At 42.7% G+C, this 17,267-nt stretch overlaps 1 protein-coding gene across 1 annotated transcript in view; it reads right to left on the bottom strand.

Annotated features, from left to right (window-relative positions):
* The window catches only part of Fam171b (family with sequence similarity 171 member B), a 55,868-nt gene that overhangs the window by 16,139 nt on the left and 22,462 nt on the right, over nt 1-17,267 (bottom strand). Inside the window, exons 2-3 of the mRNA XM_032903575.1 lie at nt 2,193-2,426; nt 304-396 (exon numbers count right to left, since the gene is read on the bottom strand). Coding sequence (XP_032759466.1) covers nt 304-396; nt 2,193-2,426 — 327 coding nt within the window. The remainder of the gene's footprint in view (nt 1-303; nt 397-2,192; nt 2,427-17,267) is intronic.

The raw sequence follows: 17,267 nt of genomic DNA, 5'->3' as shown, positions 1-17,267 counted from the left end.
GAGCCTGATGACAGAGAAACAGGTTCTGACCTTATCACTATCACACTGGCCATGAAAGGCCCACTGAGAGAGGAGACATAGAGGACCGACAGCCATGTTCACTACTTCCTCACATCCTCAAGTCCTATGTTTAGTCCATAGTAAAGACAATGTCTGATACACAAAAATGTAATTTTACAATAAGAAAATAACTACTTTTGATCAGCTTACTATCAATACCCAACTGGAGTTTTGCCAAGTTAAAATCAACCCTGATTCTCTCATTCTCTGAGAAGGGCCTTAGTCAAGGAGTAGTGCACTTACCAGTTAATTTTCCAGTAATCAAAACAGTGTCTTCAAAGAGCCATATATTTGCTTGGCTTTGCGGGAACAGTGAAAGTGTAACTGAAGAATATACTGAAACAAGACAACGGAAGTGTTTAATGTAGGGGAAACTGAGGCAGGCCTAGCTCTGTCACAGTATGTCTCAAAAGCTTTTGGTATACCCAAAGGACTCTCTGTCCTACCACAGAGACTGCTGCTCTGTTCATAATAATTCACAATTGGAAACAGCTTAGATGTCCACCAACTGATGAATGAGAAATGAAAAGGTGGTACATTTACACAATGGAATATTATTCCGCTGTTAATGAAACCCGAAAGTAAATTGCTGGAGGGAGCTTGAAACAATCATCCCATGTGAGGTAACCCAGAGCCAGAAAGATAAGTACTGTACGGTTTCTCTTACATAGGGATGCTAGATTTAGAGCTTTCTATATGTGTGTACTCCCATTAAAATGATCACAGAGGTTAGGTACCTAGTAAGGGTCCAAGACAGAGGACGCGACCTTCCAAGGAAAGAGAAGTAGAATGTAGTTCAGAGACATAAGGGGGAAACTAAAATAGGACTAGGTGGGGGAGGGGTGAGAGAGTGGCGTACAGGAGGGACTAGGAGGAGGGACACTGATTCTAAAGGCCTTTTCAAAGCCATGTGGAAACATACTACTACCTCAGAAGCTATGAGAGAAGTGTAAGTAGAATCATCATACAATGGGAAAGACAACACCCCAACTAGACATTTTATGTCACTAAGTAAATCCCTCAGCTCCAGGAATGGGTTACATCTTGTTGAGTCATTGGACAAAGAGGTTCCATAAATCCCTACCTCCAAACATTCACAGGCAGTTGCCAAGGCTACTGGTTACTGTCACATCCTAATGGTAAAAGCCCTGTTGCTGGAGACATCACATACGTATGTCATCGAACACAGAGAAATCAAGCCGATGACCACTTAGAAGCTTTGGACTACGATCCATGATGCTGGAAAGAACTCTGCACACAGGGTAATCATCAATATCACCCAGCTACAGACCCTGAGACCTACAGCAGCGACTTGTCTGCAAGACAGACTGCTATAACAGTGCATACATTACCGGATTAGCCAGTCACTTTACTGAAGTTAAAGCTCATTCCATGAAATGGAACCCAGACCCGACATCGCTAAGTTGACCAAGAACCTGAGACTAACCAGATCATGGGTCGTAAGGAAAACCTACTATGATCATTCCGCTAACAGGACACAGCAATACAACGACTGCTAATGACAAATTGCCACACCCAGAGTTCAGAGCCTCCATCAACCCTCACCAAAGAAGGGTCTCGCAAGAAAGAACGACCACAGGCATCCACAACTGGGCAGTGCACAAGCCTCTGTGGAGATGAAGTAAATGCCTTCTTGATCGCTATGATCCCAGGATTTTTGCCAACCTGACTTCTACCACCAAAGAGAGCTATAGCGTTAAGAAGTGGGGTTTGGGGAGTGATACGTTAAGAAAGCAACAGCTTCATCAGTGGAATCAGACTGCCTTAAAAATACCCCCAAAGCTCTCTCTTCCACGTGAGGACAAAGCGCAAAGGTGACGTCTGGAAAGAAAGAGAAGCTGTCATCAGCAGGTGCTCAGCAGATGGTGAGCCCACGGGCATCTCAGTCTTGCTTTTTCTCGCCTCAGAACGGTATGGACTCTTATTTACAAGCCAACTGCCTCGCTTTCTAACATCCCAAACAAACAGTGTTTCTACAAACTTTCCTTTCCTTCTCTGCATAGTATATGGATTTCCTCTAGGTGTTCTCCTTTTCAGCTTGATAGGCTTTCCTCCAGCAGAGGGGGAAGTCATTTACATTTGTGAGTGAAGAGCACCCCTGAGGTACTTACTTGGCATCCTTCCAGTTTTCCAAGGCAGAGGTGTCAAGACGTAGCCATCTTTGTAAGCAATGATGGTTAAGCTGAGTCCTAATCGATAGGGTACTTTTATCAATACTGCTCCATTGCTCCTGGTTACTGTAGAATTTGTCTTAGTGTAGTTAACAAACACCTCCACAACGGCTTGACTCAGGTACTGGCGACTGACGATGTCATTTACTTGGACTTTCAGCATAAATACAGACACTGGAAACAAACAAAAACAGAAACTGAATAAGGTTGAACTTAAAAATGTATGGCATTTGCACATTAAAATGTCATTTCAATGCTTCCAAATAACAAGACAAAACTTTTCAACTTTTAGAATGTATATATTAACTGCTGCACAAAAATATATTATTCTCCCTAGATCAAAATAAATTAGAATATCTATTATCAGTAAGCACACTATTATTTCTCTAATTTTTGTCATTTAAAAGGAGAGCACTGAACTGCTCTTGAGGAAAACACATTTTTACTTTGTCTGCTTTCAATTAGAGTTTTAACACTAATTAAACACACCCTTTCACAGTGAGCTCCTTTTTGTTGGCTAGAAGGCAAGAAATGTGTTGCTGTTTTAACTATATGAAACATCACACAGAAACCTTTCTGAGAAAAAAATATATAAATCTGATCTACCTAAGATTTCATACTAACCTAAAGTGAAGACAATGAGAATTAGAACCAGCCCTACTGAACCCTCTGGTCTCTTCAAGTACAGATCTGTATTTTCACTGGAATTTACCCAGATGCTACCTGGCCAAAACAAAAATCAAAGACCAAAAACAAAAACAAAAACAGCAAAACAAAAGAAAAAAAGGACTTGCACCATGGAGATGCTTTTGGGAGGAGTACTACAACAACATCTTTGCCAAAGACATTTTATTTTTCCCTGTAAGTGGGCTCTGCAGCCAGTCAAGATCCACTATGCCATTCCTCAGATGTGACCATAGCTCTGTCACCTTAAATTCAGCATTGGGACCCTTGGGAGAATAGCAATTTCTTTAAAGTAACAAAATGAAGTTAACACAAATATGTTTGGTCATTATCATGACAGTAGTAATTTTTTCCTACAATTAGAAAGCCACACCACACCCATTCCAGCACTTTTGTAAATACCTCCTTAAGAATTGACATTTATTTGCATAAACAAACTCATTTTTACTAGACATCATTTTGTGAAGAAAACTTGTCAGGTACGAGAAACACTCCTACTTAATGTTAACGACGCCACACTACTGCTAACCAGGCACTATCAGGCGGTTTAGTCCAACTTTGTTGAACCACACCTTAAAGTGTTTTTTGGATCATTTTATATATAAACAGAGCTAATGAACAATCGCTCTGTCCTTGGGAAGGTGCAGTTCAGCAGACTGAAAAGCAGAATAGTTCTGATCCTCTCCAGAGCTCAAATACAACGCTAAATGTCACACTATTGTATATCAAAGAATACATAATCATTATTGAGAACTTTAATTCCTAATACCAACTAAATAGAAAAATAAAGTACCCCTTGACCATGTATGTACATGCAGACACACACACACACACACACACACACACACCAAATAATGACTTCCAATTTTCAAAAAAGTTATTTCTTTTTTATATTATAATATAATTACATCATTTCTTTTTTCCCTTTCCTCTCTCCAAATCTTCCAATATACCTCTTTTCTCAGTGTGTATAATATTACTTATATATGTTCTCAGGGGTGACCATTTGGTATTAAATAACCAATCCATGTGCTTTTTCCTGGAAGAAGACTACTTCACAGATTCCCTGATTGCCTTCAGTCCTTTGTGTGGGTTTGAGGCCCTCTGGAGTGATGGCTTCCAACTTAAATGTTAACTATAACTCTTGTGTATGCAAGATATTGTCGTGAACATGACACATTGGGTTTCTATACTAAATGTAGTTGAACAGAACAGTATTATATTTTTAAAAAAAAAATCTAAGTAGAGAGGAGATTCAGCTGCTACCCAGTCAGCCACCAAACCCACTGATACCAAACCTTAAACAGAAACAAAGACGTACAGGCTAACAGTTCTGAAACTGAGCCAGCCTAGAAAACCCATGAGCTGTGACCCATGTGATTTCAGCACAGTCCCCTCTGTGAGCTCCCTGTGTTTACTGTAGCCAGAGGTCTTGTCCTTTGCTTCTAAAACACAAACATTAAATGTTACCAAATATGACTATGCATATGTGTTTAATTGATAGGCTACTTTGTTTTGTACAAAACACAGTAAAGGAAGAAAGAGTAATGTTAAATACCCCACCCCCCAAAAAAGGGAAAAAGAAGCTAGCAAAACCTCCTTGGTAAAAACAAACGCTAAAGGGATTTCCTGTTCAACTTGATACCTGAACATGTAAGCGAAAATATGCTTTAGTTCCTCCCAGGCCATACTAATAAGACCTACAGAGGGTTTTTATTAATTCATGTGCTTCAAACACCAGTCTGAAAAATTCTCAGAGCCTTTGGATTAAAATATCGCAATGTGTGGATAAGATCCTAAAGGAAATCACAAAATAACTGAAAATCCCATTTGCTCTAAGCCGGTAGAAGGACAGAGAGTAAAACAAAGAACACTGGCTCCAGGTGACCCAGTGCTGGGCTCGACTGATAAAATGATTTAAAATGATCCTTCCCCAGGAATGTGCTACAAATTTGATCAGAAAACATACTTAGCGGGGGAAAGGTTATCAACACTAAAACACCTCCCTGGTGACAACCCCTGCAGCCACACTTTCAATCACCTAATAAGCTTAGGGGACACAGAGGCCTGGCCAGCAAATTCTTCTCTAGTCCAACTTGGAAAAAGACTAACCGGCTTTACTCTTGTAACTCAGATTCCCTGAGTTACTCTTGTAACTCTTTGCTCCCAGGTTCCACGTAATGAAGCTGGCCTCCTAAAATATGGGCATTTTCTGATGCACACCCACGCTCACAAACACACAAACATGCACACTCACATGCATACACTCACACACGGAGAGAGAGAGAGACACATCACACTCACATATACTCACACAGGGAGACATCACACAGGAATAGGCAAAACACACACACACCCACACACACACACACACACACACACACACACAGGGTTCATTGCTGGAAATACATGTTATCCTGTTTGGCAAACCTGAAAGGTCTCTCTTAATGTTAAGGCAAGGAGAAAATCAGCTCCTAAGTCCCCCCGATACCACCTCCTTGTCCCACATTATTCCTTAGCTGTGACCTTCATCACATCGACTGGAGCACCTCTCCCACCAATGCTTCAAAAGCAGTCATTGGTCAATCAGGGTCTCTTTGCCCTGACCTTGAACATGGTTTGTCTCTTAGCCCAGTACAAGCTAGAACAAAAACAATTTGAAAAGACGAAAAAGAAAAAGAAACAAAACCTTGACTGAAGGGCCTGAAAAGTCTGGTCAAAGCAATTCAAAAGGCTTAAGTTATAAAGAATTACCTGCCCATGACTTACACAGGATGCTCTGACTTCTACAGGGCAGCTCACGAAGCAAGCAACACTGGCAGGCAGAAGACTCACTCCCTTCCCCACTCCAACCAAAAGGCTTCGCCATTCCATGAAGCAGATCCCTCTTGACTAAATATATATAATTTTCTACCAGCAATGCAATTGTCTCCATGATCTTTCTTCTTTTCTCCATTGTTTATTCAGCTTCCTGTAGGTATATTATTTCCTCTGTCGCTTAATTATAATCATTATGCCGTGCCCACACAATCTTCTTTTCAATATGTCACAATTGGCTTTAGAATGGTCCAATAACAAATGATTTAAACTGTGCTAGGAAACATATAATTTAAATGCTGAGGGGGGAAAAAAACCTAAAATAAAACACATATTGATGAGCTATGTCCTGGGATTACTGATTACTACCTATCATGTGTATTAAGTTGTGTGGATCAATAAAATTCATTGAACATTACATCGGCATAAAGAAATGTCCTTTTAAAAGAACAGTTTCCTATGTGGCAGGGGCAGGGAGCTCAGGTTCTGAAAAGGACTTTTAAAAATGCCTATAGGTATATATTAGGGTAACACTAACGTCTTGGTGCGGGAGAGGGGAAGAATTACAAGCCCACTGCTTTCCGAGAGAATCTGGCAACATCTCATTGTGTCGTTTCCAAGAAGTCGGTTACCACAGTGCAGACGACACCGCTGAAGGTCCAGATTTCTCTGGTATAAAAGCCAGCCTTCGTTTTCCCCAGTACACTGCAGGCAACTACAGTGCCTTCATTTAATATACTGCTTTCTAGAAAGACAAGGCCAAAGGCTAAGCTTTTAGAAAGGAGATAGTAAATACTTTAAGGAAATAAAGTCAAAAGACTTTAGGAGACTATGTCTCAGAGGAAAATAGGCAGCAGTGGAGAACACGGAAATACAGTTTTAAAACACTTGTTCTGGGTAAGGACAAACGTTTACCCCCATGAATTCATTCAGCAAATGCTCAATTGCTGCTGACTTCCGTTCACACCAGCCCTGGGCTAGTAGTGGGGATGGAAACACTAATGGAGCCCTGAGAAAGTTTAGGCAGAGGGAAAAGTACATGGGAGGGGGGAAAGACTGCAGAACTGGCGCTAGTGGAAGAGAAAGCAACACTGAAACAGACAAAAGCACCTCCTTTCAGACCCAACATAAAGTTCAGTGAAATTAAGAAGTTATGTCAGAGTTGATATGGCTAACGATTCCTACAAGCAGTCGAGATATGGGTGGAATATTTACTTTGGAATTAGCTCACACTGATATTTTAAACAAGGTGCACGCTGACATTTAAGTTCAGACTCTTGAGGGCCTGGCCAAGCGTTTTCTGATTTTCTCTAGGATCTGAACTTTCGGTCCCTTCCTAAGGAGTAGTTATAGTAAGAACTCCAAAGATGCCAAGTCTCTGCTTCTGACCCAACTCAGACTTTAGTGGGGGCATTCAGAGGCCTTGTTTGCTCTCCATATATCACTTTAATACATTTCATATTCAGTCACAGAAATGTCTTAGTTTAAGCTGGGCACACAGCTCTCCTAAGGTATAAATAGAAAACATCTGGTTCTGATTGAAATGTCTGTGCATTTATAACTTTGAGCAGAAACATACCAGACTTGGTTTCATTAAAGAGGATATCGATTCCCAGCCCGAGGCTAGCATCCAAAATCCTCTGCCACCGCCTTCCTCTGCAACCTACTTCCCTCTAACCCTGCCCTTCCATGATCCAGCAAACCGCAGCCTACACACCAACTCTGACCCACGGCCTGATTGCATAAAAAGCAAAAAACAAAAAACTTTTCTTGTAACTCAGTCAAGCTCATTGGTCTATGAATCTATAGCTACTTTCCCCCTCTACTGGCAAACTTGACAGTTGTGTCAGTGACCTATGACCTGCAAAGACTAACGTACCTACAATCTAGAACTTGACAGAACAACTTTGCAGCATCTTCCTCTATGTTGTTACATAAACAGATCACTAGTCACTCTCCAAGACCAAATACACGCTACGCTGGCTGGTTTTCTGTCAACTTGACACAAACTAGAGTCATGTGAGAGGAAGGAGCCTTAATTGAGAAAACGCCTCCCTAAGATCGGGCTGCAGATAAGTCTGTAGGACATGTTCTTAATTAGTGACTGATGAGGGAGAGCCCGGTCCATTGTGATGGCACTTCCCTGAGCTGATGGTCTTGAGTCCTATAAGAAAGCAGTCTATGAAAGCCATGAAGAGCAAGCCAGTAAGCAGCATCCCTCCAAGCTCTCTACATCAGTTCCTGCCTCCCGGTCTTACCCTGTTTGAGTTCCTCTCCTAACTTCCTTTGAGGAACAGGTATACGGGAGCATAACCCAAATAAACCCTTTCCTCCTCAAGTTGCTTTGGTCACGGTGTCTTATCATAGCAACAGTAACCCTAACTAAGACAAACAACTTTGATAAAACCTCTGTGTTAGCTTTCAAACCTGAGACAGATGGCTGAGATTCCTATTTTACAGCAGGCCTGGCCACTAGGTTCTTCTTATATCCCTCAACCCTTCCCTCAACTCTTCCATAAGAGTCCCCAAGCTTGGTCCCCATTGGAGGAATTAGAGAAAGGATTGAAAGAGCTGAAGGGGTTTGCAACCCCCTAAGAACAACAATGCCAACCATCCAGAGCTCCTAAGGACTAAACCACTACACAAAGACTACATATGGACAGAACCACGACTCCAGCTGCATATGTAGCAGAGGATGGCCTTGTTCAGCACCAATGGAAGGAGAAACCCTTGGTTCTGCCAAGGTTGACCCCGCCCCCCAGTGTAGGGGAATGTCAGGGTTGGGAGGTGGGAAGAGATGGATGGTTGCAGAGGGGGAACACCCTTATAGAAAAAGGGGGAGGGGGATGAGATGGGGGTTTATGTACGGGAAACTAGGAAAGGGAATAACATTTGAAATGTAAATAAAAAAAAAGAGTACCCAAGCTCCATCCAGTGTCCACTGTGGGGACAGCATTGTGCTCTTATGGGTTGCCATGTGAACATAAACAGAATGGGAAAAGGGTGGAGCACGGAAAAAGAGAAGATGAAGAAAGGAGAGTTGTAGCGCAAGGAGGAGAATGGAGAAGACCAGAAGCGCCAAGCCCCTGGGAGAATCAGGTAGCACTAGGGTTCCATAGCCGTCTCCTGAAATCATGGCCGGATTGTGACTTCAGTGCAGAGATCTGTGCCTCATCCCACGGTTAACAGTGAAGAATACATTGCTACAATAACAACAAGAAATAGAAACTAGTATGACATCACATGCAAGCATTTAACCTGGGAAGTTCACTATAGACTGCACAAGGGCAGAATTTCCTAAATGCAAGATAATGGACCACGGAAAACCTTTTATTATCACAGCTACAAACAAGCCACCAACATGGATGCTTTGCAAGCCTTTCTTCCAGGACGTGAGTTCAATTTCCCTATTTAATTGAAACAAGAGCTAAAAGCTTAGAAAGGAGCTGAGGACAGCAAAGGAGCTTAGGAAGAGAAAGGCCATATAATTATGCTTTCTGTAAGGCAGAGTGGAGAGGGCTTACGCAGCTTAATCTCCACAGCATTTTAAATGGACCAACGTACTAACAGCCTTCTCTTAAAGGCACAACACAGCACTGAATTAAAAAAAAAAAAAAAAAAAACACTCAGCAAAATAGAAAAGCTACCTTCTTATTGCTTAAGCCCCAGAATTAGATCCAAAAAATAGTATTGGCTCTGAAGAAGAAAGGGAAGGGAGGGGAGGGGAGGGGAGAGGAGGGGAGGGAGGAAAGGAAAGGGATAAAAAGAGAGAAAAAAATACCATTTAACTTGGAAACAATTTCATTTGCAATAACCTGGAAACCTGTTTATTTCACTGAAAATGTCAAATCTAAGAAATTAAGGAGATACAAAGACATAATCTTCAAAGGTGGAAAAAAATGTTATAGAACAAATAAAATCCTGGCTGTTCCCTGTAGGAATAGAAGCTTGAAGTGGGTTCACCTCAGCTAATGAAACAGATCATACAAAGAGTCTTTTTAAGCCACAGCTAAGACACTCCATGGGGGCGCGAATGAGCGCCCTGAGCTACTGGGCTTTGACTGAGCTCCTGCTCACAGAGCCCTCTTCCTCAGTGGAAACGAATCAGCTTCACCCAAGCTCCTAACACGGTCCAAGCTCACCCCCAACCGATAATCTCTTCTACCCTACCTTCTTAAAACGCATCAATTTACCGCTTGTGTTGTTGTTGTTTGACTCCCTAACTAGAATTATAGCTCTTTGAAAGTTTGGACTTTTTCATTTATTGCAATATCCTCAAACACTAATGCTTGGTTTTGAATGATTTATTTTGAATGATTCGAATGAGAGAATTAATGAGTGGGTTTCTTATTGTGGCACACAAGGTAGGGTCACTAAGAAGCAATGAGTCATTGCAAAGAACGATACAAAGGAGACAGATAAGACTCAAGCAGAAGACTGAATGGGGAACAAATGCGTTTGCTAAGTTTTGACTTTAGACAAAGGACACATTTTCTGATTCTTTACAGCTTCCTCCAGCAAACTTTTCCACAGAAAAGACACCATGGAAAGGACACAAATCACCAAAAAGGAGCAACCAGTGATACTTCTTCTTAGAAAACAAACACAGCTTCCTTCCCAGCCTTGGTGTCCAACCCTGCAGCCTCCAAGATTGATACCCACAAAGAGCTGGATTGCCATTTATGAACTTGGTAAGGATGATGTAGTGATCACCAAGGAAGGTGTCCACATGCCCACACACCCAGAGCTGGCAAACAAGAATGTGTCCAACCTTCGACCTTTGTAACATAAAGGCCAAGCCACCTCTCAAGTCCTGAGGCTATGTGAAGGAACTTTGCCCGGGGATTGCTCTGTGGCAGTTTTACCAGAGAGGGTCTCTATTATTTTCACAATTATCTCCTTCCCTGTGCCAGAGCCATGCTGAAACTGGCTTTGGCTCAAAGGTCTGGAGAGTGAGCAACATCAAGATTCACAACGGGGAAAGCCAACAGAGGGGTCTACAGAAGGAGTAATGCTGACAAGAAAGCTGAGGCTGGAGACTGGCTCAGCAAGAGAATCCAGTCAGAGGCTTCTTTGGTTGAGGACATGGTCGCTCACCTCAGTGGAGTTGGAAAACTGGAGAAGACTGATTTAAAACTATAATCCAAAAGAAGAAGAGGAGGAGGAAGGGGAGGGAGAGGGGGGAGGAAAAGGAAGACGAGAGAGAGAGAGAGAGAGAGAGAGAGAGAGAGAGAGAGAGCACAAATATGAAGCTTATGTCAATTGTTTCTTATACAACTTTAAAATGAGTAACGTAGATAGTAAGAATGAGAATATAGGTAGGGAGACTGTTGGGGAAAAAAAAAAAAAAAAAAAAGCAATTCATGGTAATGGTTTAATTGCTTTTTGAATACAGAGTTGGTCCAAAATCTATTTCACACAAATTTGAGTTCCTTAAAAAAATTTAAAAAAAAAAAAAAAACACCCACATAAAGTTGAGAGAGAAATGAGGTGGGGAAGAAAAGGAAGATGAGTGGTGATGATGAACATTTGTTATCAAGATTATCATATATATATATATGAAAACTTCAATGAGTACACAGAAAATGTTGCTATATTTAAAAAGAGCTAGAGATATAGCAGAGTGGCAGAGCACATGTGATGCACCAGGGCTGCAATTCAATCTCCAGATCCAGGAGAAAAATGTTAGTCACTGTACTCACTTGAGATATGGCTGTTGTACTGTGGTATAAATATAGAATGTCTCCCACGCACGAGCTCATGAGTTTGATCACTTGGAACCCTGCTTGGGGTGCTATTTGAGACGCTTATAGGAACCTCTGCCTGGTGAAGCTGGGTCCCTAAGGGTGGTGACCTTTGAGGATTATAGCCCAGACCAGCTTCACTCTGGTTCTCTGGAACCTTTCTACCAAGTTGCAAAAGACTGCTGCCATGTACTTCTGTCCACACGGCTGTCCCTACTGCCATTCTGTCCACACAACTGTCCCTACTGCCATGCCGCCCCCTCATGCTGGATTCTATCCACAAACTTTGAGCCCAAGTAGATCCTTCTTCACCTAAGTCACTTCTGTCGGGTGCTTTGTCACAGTGACAAGTAAGGCCACTAATAAAACCACTTTATTGGCTTTTTTTTTTTTCGGGGCTGGGGACCGAACCCAGGGCCTTGTGCTTGCTAGGCAAGCGCTCTACCACTGAGCTAAATCCCCAACCCTATAAAACCACTTTAAAAATGAGCTTTTCTTTTCTATTTAGCATGAGCCCTCTCGATCCAAGGTGTATGTGAAACAGGTTTTTGTTTGTTTGTTTGTTTGCTTTTACAAATCAGTAATATACCGGGCTAGTGGTGCACCAGAGTCAGCTTTACTAATCATTTACTAATTATAAGAAGTGTAATTAGTACCTTAATATAAATAATGCAGGTATGAACATCTGTGTTATAAAAAAAAACTAAGAGTTATCCACCAAGGGTCTTTGAATAGCACTGATTTGCCTGCTCTGTCTTTCAAATATGTGGATGGAAATAGATATGGGAAAGAGAAAAATGCCTTCCAGGAAACCACAATTCCTCAATGTTCCCTCTCAGGAATAAAAAGTAGAAATCAGGTTAGATTCATTCACTGGGGCACAATGTCCCCTTGAGGACCGATTAAGTGTGAATTATTTGAGTTAGATACAGAGTGCTCTAGCTTTCTTTGAAATCTAATGATGCAATCTTGAATAATCCCGGTTTGATATAACTAATGGACAAAGACCAGATGAGATGATGTATTTCCCAGGCCAATGGAAGAACTAGCCACGGACAAGCATATAATTGATATTCTGAAAAGATGGCATCTAAGGCTGAAAATGTCTCCCTAAAAAGAAATCCCCCACAATTTTCCCTTAAATTTTCTTAAAAGGACCAGAAGTGGCAGCTCTCAAGTATCATTACTACTTTTACTTACACAACTCTAAGAGGGGGTGGGGGTAGAGTGAGGCAGAACCAGTTTCTGGAGTTGGAAATTACCCATTCCTAAATTAGTGTTTATAAGGCAGAACTCCCTAGGGGAAGGTCAGGGGCCTCCATCTCCTGCCAAGAGAACTGTCCAACACTGTCCAGTGGTCATCACCTGATGCGACTCCACATGTGTGTACATATGCATGCACACAAACACAAACATGAACAAATAACACAGGGAAGAATTTATACATTTGTGTAGCATGTCATCATTGCTACCTTTTCCAGAACTCTTATCTCTCTTGACTCTAGTTAAAGTCAGGTTTTATGTGAAGAAATGATGCTCCTCTTCCTTGGCTCCATTCCTGTCTATATTTATCGGAATCACTGAGATGGAAAGCAGTCAATCGGATTTTCAAAGGGTCCAAGACGTTTATAAGGTGCAAACAAGGCTGAGAACCACTGAGCCTGAGTGACAGCCAGCTTAGGGAGGTCCTCAGATCCCACGTGAAACCATCCTCTCACAGTTCACACAACAATTAAAATTAAACTTTGCAACTCTGATTTTTAAAAAACACTCTCAGTTGTTCATTACTCCTCTGCTCTGTACTCTTGGAGGAGTGGGCACCCAGAGCAACAGAGCTATGCTGCTAAAGTAAAAGCTGGTCTGAGTTCTGATGGCTATCGCTAGGTTCCTGTTGGGGAAAGGGTAGGATTATCAGCTGATCCCTAATGCTTCTGGGCATTTACTTCCCATATTAAAATTACCTGATTCTCTATGATTTTTTTATTCCATTCCTTTAATTGCTTTTTAAAAATGCTATCTTTTTAGAAGACTTGGAGTTTAGAAAAACCTAAAGGAAAATACCGTTTTTCTTGTTTTAGTTCCCAGAAGTAACTTGGCTTGTACTCAGTACTTTTAAAAAGCCTCCTGGGTAATAGAAACCTACGGAGCTGAGATTGAAACATATGTGTGTGCTTGCATGAGCACGGGACAGGTCAGAAAGAAACCCACCAAACTGTTCCGATGACCATCTCAACAACCTCAGGAGCACAGGATCTGACTCACCACATGTGCTTACGGAAGGAGGAGAGACGTCAACTACTGGCCAGTGCGACTGTGCTGTGTTTCTAAGGTTGTATCGTAAGCCTAAGTCCATGGGGATTTGGCTCAGTGGTAGAGCACTTGCCTAGCAACCACAAGGCCCTGGGTTCAGTCCCCAGCTCTTTGAAAATGGTAATGGAGTTGATAACACACCCTCACGAAAAGAGGAAGACTCCAGTTGCTTACTTTCAATGCCCAGCCTCACCCTGCCAACTCAGGGATTTCTAAATAAGGCTAAATCTGGACCTTGTTTACAGGATTTGGCATTTCTAATTAATGCTGGAAACAATAATTTGGTATACATTCTTATTTCAATGTTAAAATTTGGATGCCAAGGAACTCTGAGTATTTATGGCACCCTACAACTAGGCATACTTCTGCCTAGGTGAAATAGAAAGATACACATATTGGCATGATCCTGTCCAGGTATTTTTATGGGGAAGAGGGAATCTTTATGGTTTTTCTACAGGATGCTACAGGAGTGTGCCAGCTGCCTGAGTGGCTGGTGAGCCATGCTGATCCTGGGAGCATGAAGATTCAGCTCTCCTGGTTTGGTTCCCTGGAGTCATTCCTGTGCCCTTGGAGGAAGATGGAAGATTCCCCCTCATCTTTTGTCATCACAGAGATTTTGGTGTTGCTACAGTCAGTGTTACCACTGCGTGTGTCCCGTCCCACCTCGGCCTGCACTCCGACCCTCTGTGCACTGCTGCTTGCTGAAGAAGACTGGACTCCAGCTGTTACCCTTGCCCCCCTCATTCCCCTGGTGACTCTTGCTGCCTTAACTGGTGTTGTCATTTTGCAGTCTGTAGCTTCACAGGAATGCCACCTGTGTGAAGCTGCTGTGGACTGGGGAACTCTGCCCTGGTTCTGCAGATCTCAGACATGGTTCCATTGCCTGCTGCTTGTTCCAGAGAAGAATGACCGATCCTGAACTGTCCTGGGAAAGACCTTGGCATTTTCGCTGCTATTGTAGTAGCCATTACTACTGCAGCCATTGTGTATGCAATGTCTAGAGTTACCCTCCCCCAATCTATTGTTAGGCAAGCACAGTGGGTGAACTTTCTGGAGTAGTTGCTAACAATTGGGAATTCTAAATTTGATTACAGGAGCGGCTTGACTACGGCCCTTGGTGGTAGCAGCTGAGGAGAACCAGATGAGGTGCCCACTACTTATCGGGAGAGGCTCAACTTCCACAATCTCTTAAATTAATGCCATCTGGCCCCTGCTCCTTCGCCCCTGGGCTCAAGTAGAGGAATGAGAAGATGATCCAACGTAGCTTTCCTCAGCGACGGGCAACTTCCTCTGACCCTTGACCAATCTACACATGGAGCCTTGAGGGCGACAAGGTGGTCCTATGACAGAGAGGCTGGGGTTCGAGAGGTCAATCCTAAGACAGAGGTAGCTACACCCCGTTTAAACGTACGGGCCAGTCAAATGCTCCTCTGCCCAGTTTCTCCTCCAATAAACACACACGTATAGCCCAGAACGGTGTGTTACAGCATTCATAGCCATTGGGGTGCAGTCCTAACTGCAAGAGTGCCTCGCCATGGCCGAGCTGGGCACTCTGTGAGGCATGTCTGATCTCTCTCAGACCACTACTTCCACCTAACGGTCTTTTATAAAAGAGTAACGGGGGAGATGTAGTGAGCCATATTGGATTTGGGCCTGGCCACTTTGTAACTGTATGGCCACAGTTAAAGTCATGGGATTGTTGGACGGAGGCCTCTCCCATGTATTTACGGCACAGGAAGAAAAGACCAAGTAGTAAACACCCGGTGTCTCCACTGCATGACCTCTGCTGAGCCCGGCTGATGCATGTGGAACTGACACACCTGGACTACACCTGGGTGGTGGTCAATTTACTTCTGCCTTTTGCTTCCTCAGCCTTTATCCTTGAGATTTAGGCTGGTCTTCTCGGATTTCTCCCTAATTAATTCAGGTCTCCTAGTCTGTCTTTTGTTACTGAAGTCACGAGCCAGGTAGTCACGAGCCAGGGTTTCCCACTGTGCTTCCCAGTTATTTTCTACCTGGAGACTTGGGTATATAAGTGGTGAATAAAGCTACAGGAGACTCTCACTCTTCCTTCAGCTCTTCCACTCTCCCCCCCCCTCTCTCTCTCTCTCTCTCTCTCTTCCTCTCTTCCTCTCCTGGCTTGACACGATAACCTGTGTGTGTGTGTGTGTGCGCGCGTGTTTTCTTCATCCCATAGGCTTTCACCCGACTCTCAGTACTGTGTCGGTGCTGGCGCCGACACATGGTAGTCAATATTCTTTAAGACTAGCATTATATTATTAAAGAAAATGGAATACCCACCTACAGTATGGTTAGTGGTGTTTAGTTTCTCACATTTGCAAACAATGCTTTAATTAAAATCTGAGTACCTCTGCCAAAGCCTTCGATTACTTCCTGGGGAGTATCGAAGGCATAGATGCTGCAAAGCTTCTTGGTATAAATTGCTAAGATGCTCTCCTGAATGAAAAACCAATTTATACTTTCAGCAGGAGCATATTCCTGTTTTATTTTACTATAGTCAATGTATCAATGTAATTGTGCATGGCTCCCAGGGGAGCTAGCGTAAGAAAGAAATGTTCAATAAAGCTTCAAAGCCAGCCTGCTTTCTGGTAACTTATCTTTTCCTCCCTACACCGTTGCCTTTGTTTTTCACGACACCCCTTTTTGTGCGCTGAGAGAACCCACCAGGAAAATTGCAGACACAAACAATAGACAGAGAACAACAAGATCTCCACAGACGTCTTTTCCTCGCTTTGCAGTTCCACTGGTGGGTTCGTACCCTGTGCTCACAGGAAAAAAATAAAGAAGAAACGGCTTAATAAGACCCATTTCCCTTTTAAAGAAGGCTCCGTGATAAGGATGGTTAAATCAATGGAGAGAAAATGGAGCTAACTTAGAAACTGCTGGGTCCACACTTCATTCAGCGTTTCTTTTAGAAATGGTTTGAAATCTGTCAGCATTCCATTTAACCTGTTGAGACCGCCAGTCTGGACGAGTGGTTTGGTTTAAATGGAATGAGAGTTTCAGCTTTTCTCCAAGGCTCCAATTCTATGTTATCCAAACTGTAGAAAAAAGTCAGGATTCTCCTGTGATTGGGCATCTGAGAGGAGTACTGGGTAGCCAAGAAAAATCCCGGTACCAGGAGAACACGGTCTGCCTAAAACCTTAGCCGAAATGAGCTCCCAGCATGAATGCCATGAGGGGCGTGGAATTTGCAGATATTGTCGGTCCTGGGAATTACAAGCATTATAACCATTCACGCATTTATTCTTTTCACTGAAAAATACGTCAAAAGATTGTAAAGGACAAAGCAGTCGTGACACAACGCAAGCACAAAATGTATTTTCCATGTGAGGAGAGGACATCCATGTTGGATGCCAATTAAACTCAACTCTGTGAAGCTTTCTGGATTATGAACATGTCAAGTCCAGTATGAGCAACGTGTCTCACCAGTTCCTGT

Source organism: Rattus rattus, chromosome 5 (assembly GCF_011064425.1).
Source record: "Rattus rattus isolate New Zealand chromosome 5, Rrattus_CSIRO_v1, whole genome shotgun sequence".
NCBI lineage: Eukaryota > Metazoa > Chordata > Mammalia > Rodentia > Muridae > Rattus > Rattus rattus.
Note: the sequence above shows the minus strand (reverse complement) of the source record. Positions and strands in the feature narration are given on the sequence as shown.